A 25,360-nucleotide genomic window follows, 5' to 3' on the forward strand; every position below is an offset into this window, starting at 1 on the left:
GTGCCTAGGATGACCAAATGGTGCAGGTTTCCAGAAGAGAGAGGCCACCATAAATGTAAGCTGTCTTGTGGGGGGGGGACCCCAGGTCTACTCTTCTCAGCGTCAGAGCACTGATCCAGCTTGGCAGAAGCCCAGCTCCAGACCTCCCCCATCTAACAGATGTGGTCTCCTCATCTCAAAAAAGATGTATTGGCATTAAAAAAAGGTTCATTAAAGGGCAACTAAAATGACAAGGGGGTTGTTAACGGGTCCCATATGAAAAGAAATTAAAGAGACTGGTACTTTTCAGCTTAAAAAAAGAGGAGACTGAGTGGGGATACCACGGAGGTCTATAAAATTGTGAGTGGTGAGGAGAAAGTGAACAAGGAAAAGTTATTTACTTGTTCTCATAACATCAGAACTAGAGGACACCAAATGACATTAATGGGCAGCAGGTTTAAAACAAATAAAAGGAAGTTCTTCTTCACAAAGCGCACAGTCAACCTGTGGAACTCCTCGCCAGAGGAGGCTGGAACAAAGAGAGGCCAGGGACACCATGCCCACCCAGTCCGGCCAATAGCCATTAATGGACCCAACCTCCACCCATTGATCTAGCTCTTTTAAACCCTGTTCCAGCCCTGGCCTTCCCAGCCTCCTCTGGCGAGGAGTTCCACAGGTCGGCTGTGCTGCCCGAGGAAGAACTTCCTTGTATTTGTTTTAAATTTGGTCTGACCGGGTCGGGCCGTTCCGGTGTTCTCATGGGAGTGACTACGTGGTAACAAGAAGCCGGAGCGTGCTGGTGTGAGTCCATATCACACGCCTCCAATAAAGCAGCGCTCAGCCGACGTCTTGCCAATAAATGTGGCATTTTGCCTCGTCCCCCCTGTAAAAGATCTGGCAGAATCCTCTTACGCACGACGCTGCCGCGAGGTTCCCCAAGCACCCGGCCCCAGCGGTTACGCCAGGGGCGCAGCTGCCAGCTTGTGGCTCTCCCAGGCTCCCATCCAAACCCACCGCAGCCCAGAAGAGTCTGCCCATAACAGGCAGGCAGCCCAGCCACCAACCTGCAAGAGCAGCAGGTGCCAAGGTCCAGGCCAGGCTGCGGTGATGCCAGAAGGGACCGGGGGGGGGGGCGCACATCAAAGGACCTGCTCCCCCACTTCTAAAGTAGGAGCCCCCTGTTGCCAAGCCCCCTCCAGGCCTCAGTTTCCTGCCCTGGCAGGGGGCTCATGATCCTGCTCCCACTCAAGGGAGGTTTAATTAATTAAAGGAGCCTCAACAGGTTAATTACAGATGGGCTTGTTTCTGGCAGCAGGACTCGCTGATGTCCTCCCCATTCAAACCAGAGTGAAGGAGATCAGAGCAGAAACATGCGAACGGCCCGGCCTCTCTCCCTAAGGATGCCTCCAGCTGCGTGCACCAAGTGGGCCCATCCTCCGCTGGCATCAACCAGCACAGCATCACCCGGGCACCTTCCCACGGCTACCTCCGCCCCAGATCACTGCAGATTCCCACCGGCAGAGCCTCCGCTCTCCCGTCACCCGCCTGCACGCGGCTCATTCCCTGCACCTCTCACCGCCTGGGCGCTGGAAACGGAGCGCCGTGGACCGGTCCTCACGCCAGGCGGCCCTGGGCCCGAGCCAGCTCTGCCTGAGCAAAGCTGCTCTCAGGCAATGGCCTGGCCAGCTGGACTTCGCACAGGCGACGAGGACAACAGGAGTTGAGAGGTAGCAGGGGCCTATTGCCGGCACGTGCATCACCCACGCGGTTCCCTGGTTCAAAGGGGGAACCCTTCAGCCAGGCTACAGATCCCGTACCCCGTGGCCTAAAGTTAGTGCCTGGCCTGAAACCACTGGTGCTCGGGAGTGGCAGGCCCAGCGCCTATGGCTCAGAGGGTAGGTCTGTCTCCCCGTGGGTCCCGCCTCCGGGGCTGGTAGCAGAGCTGCAGCCACCGAAGTGGGATTCGCTAGCCCTCGAATGAGTCCTGGCCGGATCACAAACAGCTACAGCTGGGCACAAGCAGTTTAATACCCTGCCCCAACCTGCCTGGCTTCAGTTGCTCTCACTGGGAGCTCTTGTGCCCAGACAAAGGCCCTGTCCCTTTCTGCAGCTTGCGAAGTTCTTGGCCTGAACAGCTTCCAGGGGCAGAGAGTTCCAGTGGCTAACTGCACACTGTGCTTAACACCGTCATCCTTCCTCGGATTCCAGTCCCCCGCACCCCCTCATTTTTTCAGCCTGTCCCAGGGTTCCTGTGTTCTGACACAGAGAGACCAGAGGCTCCCCCAGCTCCTGCTGCAGTGTCTCTGTCACTATACGCTCCTGGGTCTGCTTTCCAATGGAACCGGCCCAGCCGCGTCAATTGCAGCACCTGGGCCTGGCCCTTGAGTTCAGAGACCGGGATCCCAGAGGCTCCCCCAGCAGCTGTCTCTGCCCCATAGGCTCGGGGTTCTCCTTCCTACAACAACCATCCCGGCCTCGTCCACCGCTCATCACAGCCAAGCGTTCCCAGCCCCGTCTCCTCCTCCTCCCACTCCCCTGAGCCCTTCTCACGCTGCAATAACAGAGCCTGTGCACAGCCCGGGGAGACCATGTTGTCCATGAGTCACCAGGCCTCTCTGCACACAGGGCAGCAGGGACCCGCCCACCGAGCTCAAATCAATAACTCCTGATCAACTAACCTCCGCGGCCGCCAGCACCAGGTCGGGCCCAAGTTCTCCGAGTCACAAGGCGGAGGAGACCACGGCTGCGATTTTATAACAGACATTGGCCCCACAAACGAGATGGCCCCACCCCTCTTATCTCGCTAATCCACTCTCCGGACACGGAAAAATCATTCGCTTCCTCCCATAACGCAAGAACTAGGGGTCACCCAATGAAATCAATGGGCAGCGGGTTTCAAACCATCAAAAGCAAGTTTTTCTTCACACGGTGCACGGTCGGCCTGGGGACCTCCTCGCCGCAGCAGGCTGCGAAAACCAGGACTTTAACAGGGGTCAGAAAAGAGCCAGGTAAATTCATGGAGGTTGGGTCCCTGAATGGCTATTAGCCAGGCTGCGCAGGGATGGTGTGCCTGGCCTCTGTATGTCAGAGGCTGGAAATAGGTGACAGGGAGGGATCACTGGATGATCCTCTGTTTTGTTCATTCCCCCGGGGCACCTGGCACTGGCCACTGTGAGAAGATAGGATACTGGGCTGGACGGACCTTTGGTCTGGCCCTGTACAGCCGTTCTCACTCAGCAGCTGTGAAGTGCGGCAACACCCCGGCAAGACAACACAGAGAAATTATTCGTTATCACCGCTTAACGTCAGAACCTACGAACAGCCGGACGGGGTCAGAGCACGGGGCTGGCTCGCCCAGGGTCCTGCCCTCTGACAGCGACCAGGACTAGCGCCCCAGAGGGAATGAGCAGAGCAGTCGGCCGTGCCATGCAGTTCCAGTGTCTGGCACTCAGAGGCCGAGGGACCACACAGCATGGGACTGCCTCCCTATCACCTTCTCTCAGAGCCACTGCCGGAGCTCCTCGCAGTCTCTCTGCAGCCCCGTTACGCCCGGCCTCACAACATGCCCGGCGAGGAGATCTGCCAGGGGACAGCGCACGGCTCAGCAAAGGGGAGCCCTGGCCCTTGTGTCACACACAGACGTGGCTGTCACTCCCCAGGGGAACAGCCGGGGGTCAGGCGACAGGGACACAGCACAGAACAGACTGGTCAGCACAGGGACCAGAACCCGTCAGTACCATCCAGCTTGGGGAGAGGGGCCCAGAGGGGTCTCCGAGCCGGGCCCTGGTCCCCTTCCTCTCTCTCCAGCCAGACCAGACTGCCCCTCCCCCCAGCCCAGTTCCAATTCAAACCAGCCCGGCCCCTCCTCCTGACTCTGTCCTGTGTCCCAGGGAAGAAATGGGTCACCTGGTTGCCTGGGTTACGAAGAGCAGGGATGGCCTGGCCCTCACCACTATGCACTGATGCCGTGCCCGGGGAAACTGAGACACTCACCTGGGGTTACTACAGAACTGTGGGAAATGCCTGCAACCTAACCAGGGGAAGACCTCTGCCATATCCCTCCTTAAGCTCAACAGCCCCAGTTTTCTCTGTCTCTCCTGGAGGAGCTGTGGGAAGGGGCCTGCCTTTTCTCCCCTCTGAGACGGATCAGGTAGGTGAGCACAAAAGCCAGCCGGGTGTGGGGGCTAACCAGGAGGGTGGGAGGGAGGTCAGAGCACAGTAGCATTTGCTGGTAGAGTGGGAATGGAGGGGCCCCTGCCGAACTCCCTGGCTTAGCCGGGGAAGGGAAGGCCATGCAGAATTGGTAATAAACTGGAAGAAATAAACAGAAGCCTCAAGGAAACAGGCCTGAAACTGACTTGGTTGTGAAACAGACACTAGGTCCAGCCTGCCCGGAGGAGACAGCAGCCAGCAGCCCCAGCTGAGACCAGGACGCCCCAGGAGCTGTGCAGACCCAATGAGTCGCTGTATACTCAAGCCAGGGCTGTGATTTCCAGTTCAGACTGAGATACCTGCACTGGCTGTGCTGGCGCTCGTGCGCTTAACACAGCTGTGCAGGCTGGGCTGGCACCCCAGAACACACACGTAGCTTTCCGAGGGCGTAGGATCTAGCATGGGTACGTCTCCTGGAGCCGGGAGCTCCTCCCGCTGCCCAAGTTTAAATCCAATTCCCAGTGCTAATTAGCACCGACCGTCCCCAACGAGCAGGTTTTCTGGAGCACAAGCCTGACTGGATGGCGGGGTGAGGTGGAAGCACATAGAAACCCCGTCTCTGGGCCCCTGGAGCCACACACCCAGCGCGGAAAAATCAAAACAAGGAAGGAGTGAGTCATGGCTTAGGTGGGTCAGCTCCAGGCTGTTCAGCGAGGAAAGCAGCGCCGCAGAGTCTAACACAGCATCCAACAGCCTGTCACCAAGGCACGCCCCAGCTGACTCTCCACCCGCTCACAGGGGAGTGACTCCGGAGTGACTCTGGCACACTCACTGTGTTCACAGTGGTCAGGGACAGGAGAAACAGAGCCAGGAAGTACGAGCGGCCGAAGATCGGCGCCTACCGTCAACCAACTGCAGCTCCCCACGCCTGTATCTGACGGAGGGGCACGGGGTGCCCTAGGCGCAGCTTGTGGGGCGGGAGAGGAGAGCTCCCCAGGGGCATGGGGCACAGCTGCCGGGATGCAGGAAGGGGCTGGGAAAGGAGCAACATGAGCACCCGGAGGTCTGGCCTGCCCCGCCCCGGCCTCTTCATCCTCCACACAGGGGACGCAGCTCAGCAATTCGCAGGCCTCACACAGGCGTCCGGGCTCAGCAGAGCCCAGGGTCGGCCGTCAGAGGACAGCGGGTCAGGAGGGAGGGACACCTGCCAGCTCCCTGCCAGCTGGTTACATCTCAGGAGCCGTCTGTCCTGCCCAATGGCACACACAGCTCCAAGCCCTGGGGCCCAGCTCTTCCTGGGCCCTGGCTGCTCAGCTCCTGGGCCTAAGCCTGGCTTACCAGGAGCCAGAGCCCAACCCGGCCAAAGGCAGGCAGGGGCCGGGCCAGGCCAGGCCAGGCGAGAGAACAGCCAGACCCACCTCCCCTGCAGGGCCCTGGAGTTTTCCCACCCACCTGGATCTCACACCCAGCAAGCGTCCACCAAGCCACGGCCCCAGGGCCCCTCCCCGCCATCCCACAGCCAGGATAGGGGAGGCTGGGCCCCGGAGCAGCTCAGTACCAGGCCAGGGCAGCCCAGCAGGCTCCCACCTGCCGTCGCTCCGGGCCTCGGAGCCGGAGGGGAAGTTCTGTCGGGGACCCAGAACAGCGCCCAGCTCAGCCCAGACAGGGACAGAGCCACATGCAGGGAGACGCACCAAGCGGTACAGGGATGGGCTGTTGGCACCTGGAGGAGAGTCCCAGCTGTGCCCCGCCCCACACGCAGCTCCCGCCCCAGGCCGGGGGCCCCTCTGCCCCACACGCAGCTCCCGCCCCAGACCGGGGGGGCACCCCCACCCGCAGCTCTTGCCGCACACGCAGCTCCTGCCCCAGGCTGGGGGCCCCCGCCCCACACACAGCTCCCATCACACACGCAGCTCCTGCCCCAGGCCGAGGGCCCCCGCCCCACACGCAGCTCCCTCCGGGCCAGGGGGCCCCTCCACCCCACACGCAACTCCTGCCCCAGGCCAGGGGCCCCCCGCCCCCTCGCAGCTCCCGCCCCAGACCAGGGGGGTCCCCGCCCCACACGCAGCTCTCACCCCAGGCCAGGGCCCCCCCAGACACAGCTGCCCCCGGGCGCTGCTCTCGCCAGGAGCCGAGTAGCTCCGCGCCGCGCGCCGCGCCGCGCCCCGCTCCTTACCGGGCTCGGGGCCTCTCGGGCCGGGCTCTCGCCCGCGTCCTCCCGGCAGCGAGTCGCTCGGCGGCTCTGGGCCGCGGGTGGAGCCGGGCGGGCGGCTCCTCCTCCCGCGGGCCGGGGTGGGAGGGCGCTGCGCTGGCGGGTCGCACCCCGCTCCTGGGCCCGCGCCTGCAGCCTGCGCAGCGCCGAGCACTGCGCCGGGCCGGGGGGAGTGGGGAGAAGGGCCCCGCACCCAGCCAGCCTTTGCCCCGGCGGTGGCAGGGCCCTGAACGGCCTTTCGGACCCCGGAGGGGCTTTAAATCGCTGCTGCCCGGGGCTCACCCCCAGCCCCCGGCAGAGCCCCGCAGGGACCTGCAGCATCTGGCCCCGCCGCTGTGCTGGGGAGCGGGGTGTCCAAAGGAGCCAGTCTGTGCGCCCCCCTCCCGGGCCTTCCCAGCTTGGCTCATGTGGCCTCTGTTAGCCCCCAGGGCCTGGGCCACAGCCCTGCCAGCCACGGCGGGGCTCCGAGCTCCAGCCGCCTGCACTCCTGTGCCTGCGGGTTTCACCCCTGCTCCTCCCAACTCGCCTGCGTGGGGTGTCACACCAGCTGGGCCCGGGCCTGCACCTCTGCCCCAAGGGCCCCCTCGAGCTCAGCGTCAGAGAGGGAGCCCTGTTAGTCTGTGTCTTCAAAAACAACAAGCAGCAGTCCTGTGGCACCTCCTGGACTGACGGATGTTTTGGAGCACAAGCTTTGGTGGGCAAAGACCGGTGCCGTCAGACGCATGAGCCGGGGGGTCTCAGTCAAGGGGAGGGGCAGAGCAGACGCGGTCTGTTCAGCCAGGGTGGAAATGGCCCATTATTGGTAGTTAATGCGGAGCGCTGGCAGAGCCAGACGGGTACCCAGAAGCCGCCTGCTACGAGCCAGGCCAAACAAGAGCACCACCGCATACAGCCCCACCTAAGGCCTCTCCGGCGCATCAGCAGTGATCTGCAACCCATCCTGGACAAGGGTCCTTCAGTCTCACAGCCCTCGGGAGGCAGGTCTGTCCTCGCCTACAGACAGCCGCCAGCCTTAAACAAATCCTCACCAGCCACTATAGACCACCTGGAACCAATCCCCGCAACAAACCTCTCTGCCAGCTCTGCTCACGTATCTACACCAGCGATAGCATCACAGGGCCTAACATCAACCGAACCCTCAGGGGCTCCCTTACCTGCACATCTACTAATATAATATAGGCCATCGTGTGCCAGCAATGCCCCACTGCAACTTACACTGGCCAAACTGGACCGTCTCTCCGTAAAAGAATAAACGGACGTAAATCAGACGTCAGGAACGGTAACGTACAGAAACCTGCAGGAGAACACGTCAATCTCCCGGGACACTCAGTCGCACATTTAAAAGTAGCCGTCCTACAACTAAAATATGTCAAAAACAAAATGGAGGAATTTCTGAGCAGCAATTCATTTGCAAATTTGACTCCAGCAACCAAGGATTAAACAGAGCCTGGGAGTGGCTGGCCCATTACAAAAGCAGTTTCTCTGCTGTTGAGGTTCACACCTCCACATTAGCATCTGAGAATGGGCCGCATCCCCCCGACTGATCTGTGCTGTTTTCGTCGCTGTTGATGTCCACAACTCCACATTGACTACTGATAACGGGCCATTTCCACCCTGACTGAATAGACCTTTTCAGCTCTGGCCCTCCCCTTTACTGAGACCCCCCCTTTAAATCATCTTCTGAACCCCACCCACCCCCGCCACTCAAGCATCTGACAAAGCAGGTCTTTGCCCACGAAAGCTTATGCTGCAAAATATCTGTTAGTCTATAAGGTGCCACAGGACTTCTTGAGCTCAGTGTGTTTTGGCTTCCCCCGAAGGCAGGGGCAGACCAACCTCCCCCAATCCTCCAGAACCATCAGGTGATGCTCGGCCAGGGCCCACAACGGTGATTTGAAACCCTGTGTTGGTTTCTCTGCCCCTGGGTTCTGGCCTTTCATTGCCTGTAGTAACACTGCTGGCTGGCAGCTGGTTCCGCCTCTCCGCCCCACCTGGCCACCACAGCTCCGAGCTGTGCAAGGGCAGAGTTCTGGACCTGTGGATGTTTCTCCGATGTCCAGAGTGGACAATCCCGGAGCATGGAGCACGAGAAAGCAAAGAATTACTTGGGGCCCTGGGGCTGGGCTGGCCTAGACCAAGCTGGGACTGGAGGTGCTACGGAACTGGAGGAGGCTCTTTCCCTGGAGTTTGTACAGCAGCACGTGCTGCAGGGACAGGTTTACAGCCTGGCTGGACGGGAGATGCCCCTCTCAGGCAGCTTTGGCTGAAGAGTGTCAGAGACCAGCTGGCCCAGCTCCACAGAGCCCCGAGAGCCTGAGCTGGGACGGACAGCAGAGTGAGCATGCAAATGAAATTCAGTGTGTGTGTGTGTGTGTGTGACGCAGAGTCAGACTGAGGGCCAAACGTCACCCTCTCCTGTCAGGTCCCAGGATTAGAGCCTTATTACTTCTGTCACCTAGGTCATCAAACACCAGGCACCTGTCGCATAGATTCCAAAGTCAAAAGGGGCCATTAGGGCAGCTGGTCTGACCCCTGCTGGTCACATCACTCCATTACCCAGCGTGGAGCCCAGGGGCTGGTGTTTGGCTAAGGCAGCCAGGCTGGGTTTGGAGACAGTGAGAGAATCCACTGGGAGTCTGTTCCAGGGGTTAACCACCCTCCCTGTTAACAGTTCTTGCTGTGTTTCTCCTGGGAATTTGCCTGCTTCCAGCTTCCACCCTATAGTCCTTGTCCTGTCTGGCTCTGCCAGGTTAGTACCTGATCTTTTCTCCCTGCCTGCCCCTAAAATACAGCGCACACGTTAGAATCCCAGGGCTGGAAGGGACCTCAGGAGGTCATCTAGTCCAGCCCCCTGCCCAAAGCAGGATCAGCCCCCACTAAGTCATCCCAGCCAGGGCCTTGTCAAGGTGGGACTTAAAAACCTCTAGGGATGGAGAATCCACCACCTCTCTAGGCAACACATTCCAGTGCTTCACCACCCGCCTGGGGAAGTAGTTTTTCCTAATATTCAACCTACACCTCCCCCTCTGTAACTTCAGCCCATTGCTCCTTGTTCTGCCATCTGACACCACTGAGAAGTTTCTCACCCTCCTCTTTAGAGCTCCCCTTCAGGAAGTTGAAGGCTGCTATTAAATCACCCCTCAGTCTTCTCTTCTGTAAACTAAACAAGCCCAAACCCCTCAGCCTCTCCTCATAGGTCTTGTGCTCCAGCCCCTGAATCATTTTTGTTGCCCTTCACTGAACCTGCTCCAGCACATCCACGTCCTTTTCCCGGAACTGGACACAATATTCCAGATGTGGCCTCACCAGTGCTGAATAGAGGGGAACAACCACTTCTCCAGCTCCACTGGAAATGCTCCTCCTAACACACCCCAGTGTGCCGTTAGCCTTCTTGGCTACAAGGGCGCACACATTAGGCAAAAACCTACTGCTTAAACTCACTTTAACACACACACATTTCAACGCAAGGTTTCACAAACATCCCCTCCACCCAGGGTGCAGACACGCTGGTTCATGTTTCTTCCGGTTTCTGCCACCATTATTTTGATCTCGGGCTGACTGCGAAAGCCACATTTTAGCTAGCAGCACTCACTGATTGCTTCTCCGGCTGCGTTCACCCACCCAGGTACGGACTGTTTCAAACCAGGGATTTCAAACCATCCTTCATACCAGGTGGAGTTAAATTAACGTGTTCCTTTGCCCAGGCCAAGAAGAGCAGCTGGAAATTGCTTTTTGCACTTGCTGACCTCAGGTCTCCTGGCCAGGCTAAGGCCTCCAGACTGCGCAGTGCAACCCGTCTGGGCCACAGCTGCTGTTCCCCTGAGGAAAGGACAGGGCTTGGACCCACCTTGCTGGGCGTTGGGGGCTCAGATTGGCCTCCTCAGCAGGCCCTGTGGGCTCACGCCTCCAAGTGAGACTGAGCTGTGTGTGGGCACTCCCAAGGCCTAAGCCTGCGCTCTAACCACTAGGCCCTCCTTCCTCCTCACTCCTCCACCCGCGCTCCCTCGGTTACTGTCTGTGATTACTGCTTGCTCCTTGGGGTGGAAAGGAGCCGGGAGGCCTCGGGGGGTGGCTGCAGCTCCAGGAGAAACCCCTCCTTGTGCCCTGGGGCCCTGGTGGGAGCTGAACTGGGGGACGGGGGTCTGGAGGCGCCAGCCGCGGACAGAGGAGGGCGAGGCGGTGCTCGAGGCCTGCAGGCGCTGCGGTCACTGCTGCACTGAGCGCTGTCCCGGCTCAGCAGGCGCGGGCGGGGGGGGGGAGGGCCGCAGCCGGGCGGCCCCAAGACTCGAACCCGCAGCGGCGCCGAGGGGGCGGCAGCCTCGGGCCGGGGCCGGGACGGGCAGCGCCCCGGGCCAATGATAAACCGGAGCCGCTCCAGAAGCGGGCGGGGCCGCCGGGGAAAGCGAAAGCGGAGCGCTCGGGGCCGGTGTGGTGCTCGTCCCAGGCCTGGCCGGGGAAGCGGCGTCGAACCGAGCCGAGCCGAGCCCAGAGCACCGAACCGAGCACAGCCGAGTCCAGCCCAGCCCAGCCCAGCTGCAGGGTCGCGCCGGATCCGGAGTGAGACCGGATCGGCTCCGAGCCCGGCGCGTTCACACGGCCCCGGGGGCCGAGCGAGTAAGAGGGGGACGGCGGGGGTGGTTAACCCTTCCTTCCCCGGGGCCCCCCAGCCGCACCTCTCCAGCCCCGGGAGGGGCGCGGGGCGCCCAGTAACATGGCGAGGGTGGGGCCAGTTCCCCTCTGAGTGACCCCCCCGGCGTGGTGGGCTGGCCGGGGGGGAGTTGGCGGGGAGCCCTGTAGCCCCAGCTGTGCTGCACCCCTGCTGCCAGGAGTCCTCACCAGGCCGGCCTGGGGCCGCCCAAGCCAGTGGTACCCGAGCGGAACTGGCCTTGTGTTCTCCACCCCCGAGTAGGATAAATTTTCTTCTGCGCACCAAGGCCTGCCCGATGTGCACCACCATGGAAACACGCTGTTGGCTGCGGGCGCTGGGCTAATCAGCTGGGCATCGCCTGACTGCCCTGGGCGGCCGCCCCAGCACCCAGCTTACAGGGGCCCAGCTCACGGCTGCGGGGCCAGCGCCCTGGCGGCTTTGGAGAGCCACGCGAGAGAGCCAAGCCCACGGAGCCTCTGGTTGGATTCTGCCCACGCCTGGCTGCTCTCACGGGTTGGGTCTGCCAGCATCCGGGCGTGCCTGGAGCGTCTGGGGAGCGAGCGCTCTCGAGTGGGGGCGTTTGAAGCCTGGGCTCTCCCAGGGGCACCTGGGTCCCACTGTCCGCACCAGGTCCTCTGCTCAGGGGCTTGTTGCTCATGCAGAGTTGTTATCGTTGGCCTGCAGCCGGCTGCAGGTGTTTGTCAGCACAAGGCTGGAGTTGGAGATTAGCAGCCTACGGACCGGCAGAGTCTCTATGGACTGACGGGTCAAGTATCAGTCCTGCGTCAGGCACAAGCCACTGCCCTAAGCAGGCTCTGCCTCGCGCTGGTCTCCCGTACTGACCAGGCAGAGAGATGCCCTGGAAGGGGGGTTCCCCATCCTGCGCGGAGCCGCGGTCTGGAGCGACCGAGTCCCAGGGGTCTGGTATTACGGCCGAGCGGAAACCGTAAAGGTGAGTTTTCTTCTTCTGTCTCCAGGTGCAGGGAAAGTCAGCCGGAGCCCGGCGAAGGCGCCATGTCGTACCCCTGCGACCCGCCGCCGTACACTGACACAAGCCTCCTGATCCTGCCACCCCAGCCGGAGGACTACGCCCAGCTGGGACCTTCTGCTGTGGAGTACTCCCAGCTGGGAGTGGATCCTGGAGTCTCCAGGCAGCCTGTGCCCTCTGCCGGGGGCTGCCCACAGCCAGGGGGATATGCATCCTCGGGGGACTCTCCCCAGCCAAAGGTCCCAGTGCCCCCCATGCCAGCGGTCCCCATGAACTTAGGTAAGCTGAGCATTCACAGCAGGGTGCATCGTATGGGGGTGCGGCACAGAAACCCTCGGAGCTCAGAGGGCTGCAGAGACCAGCCTGCAGCTTCCCTCTGGCCACCAGCCAGCTGAAATAAACCAGGGCCACTGGGCTCTGGGAGCCCTGGGTCCAGGTTCTGCACAGAGGCAGGTGGCCCCAGGGACTGGGGCAAAGAGAGTAAGAAGGGGCTGGAATCTGCTGTCAGGGGACAGGGCCGGATGGGCCAATGGGGGCAGAACCCCAGTGGGACCAGAGGCCAGGGAGTGCAGCGTGCAAGGCAGAGGAGCTGGTGGAGTGCGGGCGGGGTGATGGGTACGGTGAGCCAGGCGCTGCAGGGCCTGGTGTGAGCGTGCATGGGGGGAGGATCCTTGGCTCTCCTGGGATGGACTCGCCTGGAGCAGCTGGAGGGGAGACACCCTGATAAGAAGCAAAACCCTCGAACATCCAGGCCCGTCATGGCCTGGCTCACTCCCGGGGGAATTCGGCTGCACAAAGGGAGAATTCTGCACAGGATATTTTAAATTCTGCCTATTTCATTGGGGCAAAATAGCGCCGATGAGTCGCCCCGATATCAGTTCTGTGGGTGATTTTATTTGAGCGAACGGGCCTGTCGTGACACCAGTAACAGAAAGGAGGCAGGAAGATTTTATTTTTTGAGAAATAGCTCCTTGGCTGGGCCCGTTCGTACAGAACGGAGCAGTAACTCGCCAGGCTGCCCAAAGCGGTGCCAAGGCCTGGGGCCGTCGGGTGCCGGAGCAGCCTGAGAGTGCGCCCGGAGGGGTGTTGTGTGCGGGTTGGAGACAAAAGGACAGATATTTTGGGGGGGGGGTTATTAGGGAGTTGGGAGTGTCCCCCCCCACAGATCCAGCCTGACCCCTAACCTGTGTCACATCTCTTCCTGCCCCCTATGCCCCTGCACGCCACTGAGCCCACCATCTCCATGTGTCTCTGCCCCACCGTTCCCATTCAGCCCTGCTCGAGTCCTGCCCGAGTCCAGGTGCGCCAGTGGTCGGGTGCCCGAGCCTCACACCTCCCCTTCCATTGTCCTAGGGGACTCTGGTCTCCCCACAGGGGACAGCTCCATCATCACCTGCCCAGAGGAGGACGTCATCAGGACGGGTGCCTGGGACGACAGGAGCGTGCGACACGCCTTCATCCGCAAGGTAAGGCCAGAGGGGGCCGGCTGCCGGCTGGGGGCTGCAGGGTGGGGGATGGGGGAGGCGCACGCCCTCCAGACTCTGGTCCCCTGGGACAGGCTGCAGCTGGGGGTAGGCTGGGACCTGGGTACCTGTGGCTGCGTGGTGAGGCTGTAGCTGGGGGCAGCCTCATGCTCCTGGGGCTGCAGGGTCCCCCGGTACTGGCAGCTCGGCCCTGGGCTGGGGAGGGGGCTGGGACTGGAGCAGCCTGGGCCACAGAGACCCCCCACCACGCTCTCCAGGCTGGCAGGACACCCAGGGCCTGTTGGGTGGGAGCTGCCCAGGAGGGGGCCCCCCGGTCTCTGGTACGTCGGCCCAGCTGCCATTGGGCTGGGCAGGCGCTGGCAGTGGGGCCAGGAGGAGTGGGAGCCGGCGGTTATGTCCCATCTGGGTGTTGGGCAGCAGGGGCAGTGACGCCTCGGGACTGTCCTGCCGTGTTGGTACAGGGGGCAGGGCGGTGCCCACTTTGACCCCTCCCTCCTGTCTGTGCCCTGTGGGGGGCAGTTTGGTGCCCACGGGTGACCCCCCCCTCCACCTGTCTGTGCCCTGTTGGGGGGGGCAGGGCAATGCCCACCAGTGACCCCCCCCTCCACCTGTCTGTGCCCTGTGGGGGGGCAGGGTGGTGCCCAGGGGTGACCCCCCTGTCTGTCTGTGCCCTGGGGGGGCAGGGCGGTGCCCACAGGTGACCCCCCCCCCATCTGTCTGTGTCTTGGGGGGGGTAGGGTGGTGGCCACTATGACCCCTCCCACCTGTCCATGCCCTGTGGAGGTCAGGGTGGTGCCCAGGGGTGACCCCCCACCTGTCTGTGCCCTGTGGAGAGGGCAGGGCGGTGCCCAAGGGTGAACCCCGACCTGTCTGTGCCCTATGGGGAGGCAGGGTGGTGCCCACGGGTGATCCCCCACCTGTCTGTGCCTTGGGGGGAGCAGGGCAGTGCCCAGGGGTGATCCCCCATCTGTCTGTGCCCTGTGGTGGGGGGGCAGGAAAGTGCGCACCAGTTGTGATGGGGTTATGGGGTCCCCATGCACTGCACCTCATCCACTGGCAGGAGTGACTCTCACTCAGCAGGTGCAACAGGAGGTTTATTAGGCAACAGATGCCCAGTTTCTCACAGAAGCGACAGTACAGCAGCCAGAGACAGTCCTTCCAACCCGTCCTGGGGAGAGGAGCCCGAGGGGTGCCCCTCTGGGGTGTAGCTTCCCCCTCGCCAGGCTGGCTGCCTTCCAGCTGCCTCTCCCCCCAGCCTCCAACTGCCGCCTCCGATTCAAACCCAGCTCGGCTCCTCCCTCCTCTTTGTGCAGGGCAGAGGTGTTACCTGCCAGCCTGGGTTATAGCCCCAGGGTCATCCTTAGCCGCTGGGAGCTGCTCTGCCTGTCTCACACATCCAGCCTGAGTCTCACACATGCACTCCCCCCACTCCATCACACTGGTGACTCCCCTCCACCTGTCTCTGCCCTGTGGGGGGGCAGGGCGGTGCCCACTATGACCCCTCCCACTTGGCTGTGCCCTGTGGGGGGGCAAGGCGGTGCCCAGGGGTGATCCCCCATCTCTCTCTGCTCTGGGGGGGGGGGCAGGGAGGTGCCTAGGGGTGACCCCCCGTCTCTCTGTGCCCAGTGTGGGGGCAGGGCGGTGCCGGGGTGACCCCCCGTCTCTCTGTGCCCAGTGTGGGGGCAGGGCGGTGCCGGGGTGACCCTGCTGTCTGTCTCTTGCAGGTCTACACCATTATCTCGGTGCAGCTGCTGGTGACCGTGGGCATCATTGCTGTGTTCACCTTCTAGTGAGTCCCACCTGCCCCTCGCCCCCCTCGCTGCCAGCCCAGCCACCGCAAAGCCACGGGGGGTTGGGGGGCTGAGCCTGGCCGGGGGAGCCCCACTCCAGGGCTGTTCAAAGCCGGGTGGCTGCAGCCCTGTGGGACGGGCTGTAGGGGAGGCCTGGCCTGGCTCTGGCGGGAGGCCGGCTGGATCCTGGCAGGGCTGCCCAGGGAGGTTGGGGCAGGGGTACAGGTGGGTCCTGGCTCCCCGCCGGGGACCCACAGCTGCTCTGTGCTGGGAGGAGGCGGCCAGTGGCCTGGGGGTGCTGAACGGGGAGAATCCCGCCCCCCCCGCCCCTCAGGCGGCTCTGCAGCTCGCCCGGCCCTGCGCCGCGCACCGGGGGCGGAGACGGGGCCACGTGGTGCCGGAGAACCCAGGCGCCGATCTCACGCTCTCCTCTCTCCTGCAGCTCCCCCGTCCGCACCTTCGTGCAGAGGAACGTTGCCGTGTACTACGCCTCTTAGTACGTATCGCTCGGCCCCTGGGCGGCACTGCAGGGCCAGGAACCCGCCCTGCCCGTCCTGGGCCCACCTGCCCTGCGCAGGGACGCGCCTGCTGCCGGCTGAGCCCTGGCAGCCTCCTCTCGCCCGTCGTGGGTGCCCCAGGCCAGAAGCAGAGGGTGCGGAGCTGGAGCTGCCCCCCGCCTGGTGGGCGTAGGGCTGGGGGGCGGCGCTGGCTCCTGGTCATGGGGCTGGTGGGTAAAGCGCGAAGGTTCCAGCATAGGGCGGCAGGGAGGTCTAGTGGTTGGAGCCTGGCCCAGCTGGCCGTACCGGCTGCACCACGTCACCTGACCGCAGGGGAGCGCGCGGGCTCGGTGCCTCAGCTTCCCCCGTGCGACGAGAGTAACGCTCTCCCCCTGCCGAGGCGCAACGTGGAAGGAGTCGAACGGCCCTCGGCCCTTCTGCTGCCCTGCACGAGGCACGGCCGGCCCCGGCCTCCCTCTCCCCACCTCCAGTGTCTGTCTCTTCCCTCCCCAGCGCCGTGTTCCTTGTCACCTACCTGGTGCTGGCCTGCTGCCAGGGCCCCAGGTGAGTGTCTGCCTCCCAGCTGGCTCAGAGGGTGCCGCCCCGGCTCAGAACCCCTGGGAATCGGGGGTGAGAGGCAGGGGGTCGAGGCCAGAAGAGGCTCTGGCTCCACGCCCAAGGGGCCACCATGCGGCCGTGGCCCAGGGTCGATTCCCATCCAGCCGGGGCGTCTGCCCGGAGTCGGGGTCAGTTTTCACAGCCGGCACACTGAGCCTGCCCCACAACCCCCACCCCCGGGTCCCCCAGCGCGCAGCGGGGCGCCCTGGGCTCTGGCACCCGCCCCCTCACCTCTGTGTTCGCTCCCCCCCAGGAGACGCTTCCCCTGGAACATCATCCTGCTGAGCCTCTTCGTAAGTGGGGGGCATGGCTGGGGGGGCAGTGACCCGGGGGGGGGCCCCTGCGGTGGGAGGGGTGGGGGAGAGGGAGGGGAAGGCTTTGATGTCTGGACACCAAGTGGGATCGGCCCTGGGGTTGTGTGTCTTTGTCTCATGGGCCCTCTCCTGCCTCAGGGTCCCCCTGCGTCTGACCCCGCCCCCTGCATCTGACCCTGACCCCGCCCCCTGCGTTTGACCCCACACCCCGGTACCTGACTCCACCCCCTGCATCTGACCCCGCCCCCCAATATCTGACTCTGCCCCCTGCGTCTGACCCCGCCCCCAGGCTGTGCCACTTGCCCCAAATCCCCACTCCTGGGGGGCGGGGGGCTCCCTGCCGGGGGCTGGCTCCGGAGCTAACCGCCCCCGTCCTTTGCTTTGCTGCAGACGCTGGCCATGGCCTTCATGACGGGAACCATCGCCAGGTACCGGTGGGGACACCCGAGCCCCTTCCCTGCCCCGGGGGCGAGGCGGTAATGGACGTGTCCTGCAGGTGCTGCGCCCCGAGCCTGGCTCTGGGGACGTCGTTCCCCGGCTGGGCAGGGAGAACAGAGGCCTGTGGTGTGGGGGGGCCTTGCCCCGCGGGGGAGCCAGCGCGGCGGAAGGAATCCCAGCCCCACCCCGGCCTCCAGCCGAAGGGACCCGGCTCAGCGCTGCTGGATGGGGTCGCCTGGCTCCCAGCAGTGCCTCCTGGGGGCCGGTGGCAGAGCTGCAGGCGGCGTTGGGGCGGAGTCAGGACACCCAGGCCAGCGCCGCCTCCTCCGAGCCCATTGGCTCGCGCTGCCCCCCCGGGGAGCCAGCCCCGTTCTTAGCGCCCGGCTCCATGGGGAGAGGGAGGTGGGAGAGAATCGAACGGCTTTTAAACTCCCCCGCCTCGACCCTTGATTGGCAGCATGTACAGCACCAAGGCTGTCCTCATCGCCATGGTGATCACCGCCATCGTGACCATCATCGTCACCGTCTTCTGCTTCCAGACCAAGGTGAGGCTGGGTGGGCTCCCTCCCCTCCGGGTCAGCGGCGACGGGGGTCAGGGGTGTCCCCCTGCCCGAGCACCCCTGTGGGGCAGGTGCAGGTTGCTGGGGAGCAGAGAACCTTTCCCCTGGGAGTCCGCGCTGGCTGTGCTGGCTTGGGGAGCCTCAGAGCAGGACTCCAACCTGGATCTCACATGGCGGCGCAGTGGGAGCTGGTCAGTCACCCTGCAGGGCCGGCGCTGAGGGGGCGTCACCTCCATCCAACCGAGCAGCCATTTTCCAGCGTGTTGCTCCACTGGCTGCATCCCGGCTGGGCAGCGTGGTGCCTCGCATGCCTGCGTTCACCCTGGCTACCCGACCGCCACGCCACCTCCCTCAGGTGGTGGGTCCCTGCGGCCGGGGGAACAGGTGTGTCCCAGGCTGCCTCGGATTCTGGCACCTCCTGTTGGAGAAGCCCAGTGTTGCAGGGGGGAATAAAAATCTATCGTGTGGTGGGGGTGGGGAATTAAAATATATTCTAAAACTTTTAAATCTGGGGGCCGGTATGTAAATTTGAAACTGGCGCTTTGAGACCTGAAGTTATTCTAATCTCGTATTTAAAGTAAATGCAAAAAAAGTCATATGAAGCAGCCCCTGTTGGCTCCCAAGGATTAAAGACCATCACGTTATTGAGAGGCTGGAAGGGGCTGACTAAGCACCAGTCCAGCTTTTGACAGCAGTAGCCAGGTCTGCAGGTGCAGGGAGAGAATTTTCTCCATTTCAGTTTATTCAACTAGTTTCTTCCATTCAAAGCTAAAAAGCCAATGGGAGGTGGTGGGAAAAGCAGAAAAGCTCGTTTTGCGATTGCTGACCACAAACCAGATAGGAGAGTAACAGACATAGTCGTGCTTGTCTATACTATCAAAACAAAAAAGCAGTCAAGTAGTGCTTTAAAGACTAACAAAATAATTGATTAGGTGATGAGCTATCGTGGGACAGACCCACTTTTTCAGCCCAGAGCCAGACCAGAACAGACTCAATATTTAAGGCACAGAGAACCAAAAACAGTAATGAAGGTTAACAAATCAGAAAAAAATTATCAAGGTGAGCAAATCAGAGAGTAAAGGGGCGGGGGGCGGAGTCAAGAATTCGATTAAGCCAAGTATGCAAAAGAGCCCCTATAATGACCCAGAAAATTTGCATCCTGGTTCAAACCACATGTTAATGTGTCGAATTTGAATATGAGAGAGTTCAGCAGTAACAGAGAGGAAGCCGTGCTAGTCTATACACTATCAAAACAAAAAGCAGTCAAGTAGCACTTTAAAGACTTGCAAAATAGTTGATTAGGTGATGAGCTTTCGTGGGACAGACCCACTTCTTCAGTTCAGCAGTTTCTGTTTCCAGAGCAGACTGAAAATTCTTCTTCAATAAGAGGCAAACTCTTAAGTCATTAACAGAATGGCCCACTCCATTAAAATGTAGACTAACTGGTTCGTGGATCAGGAATGTTTTGATGTCTGTTTTGTGCCCATTAACTGTTTGTCTGAGAGTTTGAAGTCTGTCCAATATACAAAGCATCTGGGCATTGTTGGCAGATGATGGCATACATGATGTGAGTTGAGGAACATGAGAATGTGCCCGTTATTCTGTGACTAACCTGGTTAGGTCCAGTGATGGTATCTCCAGAATAGATATGTGGATAAAGCTGGCAATGGGCTTTGTTGCAAGGAAAAGTTCCAGGACTGGTGTATATAGAGTGTGGCTGCTGGTGAGAATCCTCATAAGGTTGGGAGGTGTCTGTAGGGGAGAACAGGCCTGTCACCTTGGGCCTTCTGGAGTGTAGCATCCTGATTAAGGATAGGTTGTAGGTCTTGAATAATGCGTTGCAGTGGTTTGAGTTGTGGGCTGTAGGTGATGACCAATGGTGTTCTGTTCTTGGCTTTTTTGGGCCTATCTTGGAGTAGCTGGTCTCTGGGTATTCGTCTGGCCCTGAGCTCTACTCGTTCAAGGATCTTGAAGGCCCCAGTGACTAAAAACAAACAATGCAAAACATGTTGTGATGAACTCTTTCCTTATGTATTTAGCACCTTGCCAGGTAGTTTTATTTATCAGCCAAAACTGCAGCTTTTCCTGTACGTGTAATTATTTGACTTTCCATCCAAACAGCTCTTGACACAAATCACAACTTAATAATCATCCAGTAAAAAGTTACTTGGTGTAGCTGCTTAAATACATGTGTGTAGATAAAGCAGTTTCCTCCTGATTAGCAAAGTACAGGTTGAACCTCTCTCATCCAGCACCCTCAGGACCTGACCAGTGCCAGAGAAGAGAATTTGCCAGTTCAGGGGAAATCAATATTGTCTAGTGGATTACCAACACTCCCACTGCTTCGTGGGCTCTTAGAAGACTTTCAGGATAAATTACAGCTAAATTATAGCGCAGAACACTGAGAGCCAGGGCTGGTGGCTGGAAACAAACTTTATGGGACCACAGAAACCCACGATAAGTGGTCGTCCAGCTAATTAAAATCACTCCAGATGATGGATGTTGCCGGACGAGAGTTCTGGATCAGAAAGGTTCCGCTTGTATCAAATTTCTGTTTGGCTGCGCATCCACCTGGTTTCTGTGGTTGCCAACCAACGAGCACTTGTCTTTGGGACAATAACTACATAGTGCAAATGCGAATCCTGATTACACTCGGCAGTGGTATTGATTTCAATCGGTCCGTCCCAGTGCAGCGGGACGGCTGTGTCCCACTGCGTTCGGTGGGTCTCACGGTGATTTATCTCCCACCGCCGACAGGTGGATTTTACATCCTGTGCGGGGCTGCTCTGTGTGCTGCTGGTTGTCCTCTTTCTGACATCGATAGTCACCACCATTGTCCTCTGCTACAAATACGTGAGTAGCGTCTGCTCCTCACAACGCTGAGGCTGCGGGGAGCTGTTCAGGGGGAGGCTGGGACGTGACTCCGCAAGCCCCATCATCTCAGCAGATCTTGCGCGCTCTGTTACCTGTGTGACCTGCCTGAGTCTGCAGGCAGCCTGACGCAATAGCTCCTTTGCGCCGGTGTGGCGTTGCCTCTGAAACCTAGTTCTGCCCAAGCAGCATGTCAGCAGCAGGGGGTTTTAATCACCTTCTTGGAAGGGGGTGAATGAAAGTTGCTGAAACTTTCTCCCACCAGCGGGTACCACTTCAGCATCTCGTGGGAAAGCAAATTTCTGACCCTGAGCCAGCTGCACTCGACAACTGCTCACGCTCGGCCAGGGTTGTCACCACATTCTTTGTTGCCAGGGGAAATTGTCCCGGAGTGGGGGGGTCCCCAGCCCTGGGGGGGTCCCCAGCCCTGCCCCCAACCGCAGGCAGACGTGGCTCTCACTACCCAGGGGAACAGCCGGGGCTCAGGCGACAGGGACACAGCACAGAACAGACTGGTCAGCACAGGGACCAGAAGCCGTCAGTACCATTCAGCTTGGGAAGAGGGGCCCAGAGGCGTCCCCGAGCCGGGCCCTGGTCCCCTTCCTCCCTCTCCAGCCAGACCAGACTGCCCCACCCCCCAGCCCGGTTCCAGTTCAAACCAGCCAGGCCCCTCCTCTGCCTCTGGCCTGTTTTCCAGGGAAGAAAGGGGTCACCTGGTTGCCTGGGTTACAAAGAGCAGGGAGGACCTGGATACCTGTGAGAAGTCATCACACCCAAACTCCCCCCCGCACTGTGCCCTGATGCTGTGCCTGGGGAAACTGAGGCACACGCCTGCCATTGCCACAGGACAATTGGAAACGCACGTAACTGAACCAAGGGAATAAAATCCTCACGCACACCCCTGTGTCACAGGCTGCAGATGGGTACTAACAGTTCACCCCCTCCGGCAGGCATACCTGCTTGAGCTCCCACAAGAGAGAACGTTGGCCCGGCTGGTGCTTTCATCTCAGTGGCAGGAGGGTGGCTCGGTAGGGGCTCTCTTCACTCTGCTCACGTGTCGGCCCTGGAGTCGCTGAGTTGTGCTGGGGGCTGTGCTGCTCTTTCAGATGCTCTGCAACCCCAAGAGTCCTTGCTACCCTTTAGACTCTTCTAAAAAGAAAAAACAACACCCTGGTATGTTTTGCAAGAGGTAGGGCGTTCGCCAGCATCTGTTGTGCTCCTCCCCAGAAGCAGCTGCATGTTGGCAAAGGAATCTCGGGGGAACGTGCCCTGGGATTTGGATCATTTTTCTCCAGTCCCGGGCAGGAGGCTTGTGTGGCCTGTCTGCCTCCTGCAGCCGCCTCTGGGCTCTGAACAGCTGCCTGCAGCGGTGTGATTCCTTTCCTCCCTCGTTCTGCAGGTTCCCTGGCTGCAGATGGTGTTTGCGGCTCTTGGCACCGTCGTCTTCACCCTGGTGAGTAGTGCCGCTTGCCCTCTGTCCCAACTGAGCAGCCACCTGTGTTCCTGGGGCAGGTGGGGGAGGCTGGAGCAGCTCCGGCACAAGGGGCTGATCATCTCTAGCAGCCTGCCTGACCCACTGCCCTGTCTGCTCTGCCCAGTTCCTGGCCTACGACACCCAGCTGCTGCTGGGGAACAGGCAGTACGCCCTGAGCCCCGAGGATTACATCTCTGGCGCCCTGGAGATCTACGTGGACATCATCTACATCTTCTGGTTCCTGCTGCGGCTCGTGGGCTGGAGATAGAGCCTGGGCCAGGGAGCACTCTGGGAACACCCTGCTGGCTTCCTTGATTTCTGTTCCTTTCTCCCTCCATGTCTCCCAGGCCGCTGGCCTCTGCTTTCCCTCCTTGCCTGGGGAGTCCAGTGTGGGAGTCCCCCCAGTCTGTGCAGAGAGGGTTAATGGGTGAGACTGACCCTGCAGAACTCCACTGATGGGGCTTGCCCAGCAACGAAGCCAGTACCAGCCCATTTCCACCTGTCCTGTTAATTGCTTGGCTCCCCTCTCCACTCCCACACAGCCTTCTGTCTTTCTCCTCTCCTCTTCTCTCACTGCCCTCAGGGGCATCTCAGGGCTCTGAGTTCATCTCCCCTGCAGAGGGGTGTTTGTGGCATTGCTGCCTGCTCCCAGCGCTCTGGGGTTAGCTCTAGCGGTTGCCCCAGCCTGGCTGGGCTGATCCCTGGGCTCGGCAGTCTGGTTTTAAATTCCTAGTGGCCTTTTGCAGCTGGCAGAGTGAGGGGGCAGGTTCTCATCCCCTGTATCAAAGGCACTGGCTGGACCAGTGATGGTGCCAGCTGCACGATGAAGCTGACCACCCTGCTGCTGTTGCCAGCCCTGGATTCTTTGCCAGTTGGAGTCCTTCATTTCAGCTGCCTGGCCACAGGCTTCTCCTCCCCCCGTGACAAGCTGCTAGCTGTGACTGGAGCTGCTCAAGGTCACATGTGGGACATGCCCATCCTAGGGGCTGTGTGGCCCCAGGTGGGATGCTACAGAGCAGGGGGAAAGGTGGGCAGGGAGCAGTGCCATCACCAAACCCAGCACTGCTCAGAGGAGAGGGGTGGGGGGATTTTTGTAACACACGTCTTAGTCTTTCCCCAGCCCCATTTTCCCCCTGTGTCTGGGAAGCAGCTTTTTGATTGGATATATACACAGCTAGAACTGGAAGGGTCCTCAGGAGGTCATCTAGTCCAGTCCCCTGCCCTCTTGGCAGGACCAAGCAGCATCCTTGGCATCTATTTGCCCTAGTCCCTCAATGGCCTCCTCAAGGATTGAGCTCACAACCCCTGGTTTAGCAGACCAATGCTCAAACCACTGACCTATCCCTCTCCCAGAGTAACAGTACAGCTTTGGTCTCTTCCCCCTGATCTATGACGTGCCCTACCCTCGCCTTACGACAAGTCGTGTTTTTAAAATTGCCTTTGCTCCGGCCGGATGTGTGCACAGGAGAGACCCAGGCTGGCTCTTAACGCCTGTCTGGTCCTGCTCGTTCGGTGTCTTTCGTCCTTGGGTAAGCAAAGAGCTTGTTCCAGCCCCACTTTGTTGTACCCGTGATGACCTGGGAAAGCCCAAGGGCATCGCACCACTTTTGTCTGGCAGGGGAAGCGCTAAACGGCGCAAGGGGAGTTGCAGAGAAACGTACTGGGCCTATGGCTCCCGCTGCAGGGTGTATGCTGGCTTATTGCACGAGGGAAGGGCCGCAGGCATCACCCTCCCGCCTGCAGTCGCACCAGGTGCTTCCAGCGGGGGCTACGGGATGGCACAGAAGTGCTGCACTGAAGCACTCTGGCTCCGACAGGCCAGTGCCGCTGAAGGAAGGACGACAGCTGGAATCAGAGCAGGGCAGCTGGATCAGAATCCCCCAGCAAAGGGCCAAAAGGGCTGCGGAAGTGGAGCGCAGCGAGTGTTAACCCTCTGGGCTCCTTCCACCGTGCCAGTGGCTTAATCCAGCTTTGTTCACTCAGTGCCTTAAACCCTTGTTCCTGCAGACGGCGGGAGGGGAGCAGCCCTGTGTGCTGTGCATGTCCAGGAAGGGAGAACAGCCTCACCTGGCTGCCGGCCTGGGAGGCAGCGCCGCGGGTGAGCAGAGCCCAGCTCTGCCTGGCTGAGGGAGGGGCGCTAGCCAGCTGTGGTTAGCTTTGTGAACCTGTCGGCTGTGCTGGAGGGACAAGTGGCTCAGGTCGCCTGCGCCGTGGAATCGTGCCACAGAGCACCAGCTGGGTTCAGAGTGGCTCCGAGCCCATGCAGCAGGGGTGCGAGGGGACGTTTGTACGTCACAAGCCTGTCTTATATTGTCACGCAGCGGTGGCAAGGAGCAGTGCCGTCGGCTCCCGGCACCGAAGAGCCACTTGTAATCAATAAAGCAAAACAGCTCATTTTTCAGGTGTGCGGCGGCTGCCGGTTTCTGTTCATTTGGGGCAGGGGAAGGAGGCGCTAGGACCTGACTTACCCGGACACAAGCAGGACCAGAGGGGCCGTGTGTGCAAACGCCTCTTCATCCCCAGCCCAAATCATCCCTGCCTGCCCGAGGCCAGCTCCAGGGTGAGGTGGGAGTTGGGTCTGAGTGACACCTGCCACCAGCAAGCCTGGCTGCAGGGATGTGGGGTGGGGTGGGGTGGGACGTGGCCAGCTGCCAGCTAGAAGGACTAGAATTTGCCATCCCACCCCACCCTGCAGGCATCCCGGATCTGGGCTTTATTCCAGCTCCCTTGTGCAATCGGAGCTGGGCCTGCACCCACCAAACCCCGCTGAGCACTGTCCGGCCACATGCAGCTTCCTGGGATGTAAGACCAGAGCCCTGAGGAGTGTGGAGTCGGTGCTCAGAGGGGGACGGAGCCCACTGGCCACCTCACCCTCCTACTGGCTGCTGCTCGGACGAAGCGTGCCTTGCAGTGCCAGGACAGGCAAGGAGCCTGCCTCAATACCTCACTGGTGCCCCAGTGCCTGACAGTCCCCAACCTGTACCCCTATCACCAGCGGCCTCTCCTTTTGCTGGGACATCTCTGTCTGCATTAAAAACTCTCATGGATTGTCCGCCGCCCTGCCAGCCATGGATTTTCCCCACGGCTTGAGCTCCCTTAGACATGTTCTCCTGGTCAACACAACTGCAGAAGCTCAGGCAGAGAGCTGAGGGTGCTGACTGGGACCCATGTGTCCTGACTCTGAACAGACGCAAGCTCCAGGTAAGGGTGCTGGAGAAGAGTTGTCCAGCAGAAACAATAGAGGAATTGGTCCAGGCTGGCAGGTCCTTGGAGGCAACTGGCCCAACCTTACCCATGACTTAGCAGCTGTCTCTCAGCCGCCCTGATGAGCTCAA

General features: G+C 60.8%; 2 protein-coding genes across 3 annotated transcripts in view; one reads left to right on the top strand and one right to left on the bottom strand.

Annotated features, from left to right (window-relative positions):
• Positions 1–6,409, bottom strand: part of TMBIM1 (transmembrane BAX inhibitor motif containing 1) — a 29,343-nt gene extending 22,934 nt beyond the window's left edge. The window contains exon 1 of one of the 2 annotated variants that reach the window (XM_075001471.1): positions 6,308–6,409. The gene's annotated coding sequence lies outside the window, so the exon portion shown is untranslated. Of the gene's footprint in view, positions 1–2,657; positions 2,747–6,307 lie in introns of those variants that run through there. The other variant, XM_075001472.1, reaches the window with a different exon arrangement.
• Positions 6,410–10,748: 4,339 nt separating this feature from the next.
• Positions 10,749–24,419, top strand: LOC142016759 (protein lifeguard 3-like). Its single transcript, XM_075000985.1, has 12 exons — positions 10,749–10,957; positions 11,969–12,258; positions 13,333–13,445; positions 15,188–15,252; positions 15,696–15,749; positions 16,264–16,314; positions 16,622–16,661; positions 17,073–17,110; positions 17,578–17,665; positions 20,438–20,533; positions 21,951–22,004; positions 22,150–24,419. The coding sequence occupies exons 2-12, from the start codon at positions 12,006–12,008 to the stop codon at positions 22,291–22,293; spliced, it is 996 nt and encodes a 331-aa protein (XP_074857086.1). The 5' UTR covers positions 10,749–10,957; positions 11,969–12,005; the 3' UTR covers positions 22,294–24,419.
• The last annotated feature ends 941 nt before the right edge of the window (positions 24,420–25,360 follow it).

The sequence above is a fragment of the Carettochelys insculpta genome, chromosome 8, assembly GCF_033958435.1.
Source record: "Carettochelys insculpta isolate YL-2023 chromosome 8, ASM3395843v1, whole genome shotgun sequence".
NCBI classification, from domain to species: domain Eukaryota; kingdom Metazoa; phylum Chordata; order Testudines; family Carettochelyidae; genus Carettochelys; species Carettochelys insculpta.

Excerpts from the sequence above, each read along its gene's own strand:
- LOC142016759 (XM_075000985.1), top strand. The coding sequence starts at position 12,006 with ATGTCGTACCCCTGCGACCCGCCGCCGTACACTGACACAAGCCTCCTG. Across the intron at positions 16,662-17,072 it reads TCATCCTGCTGAGCCTCTTC|ACGCTGGCCATGGCCTTCAT; the intron begins GTAAGTGGGGGG and ends GCTTTGCTGCAG. Across the intron at positions 17,666-20,437 it reads TCTTCTGCTTCCAGACCAAG|GTGGATTTTACATCCTGTGC; the intron begins GTGAGGCTGGGT and ends CACCGCCGACAG.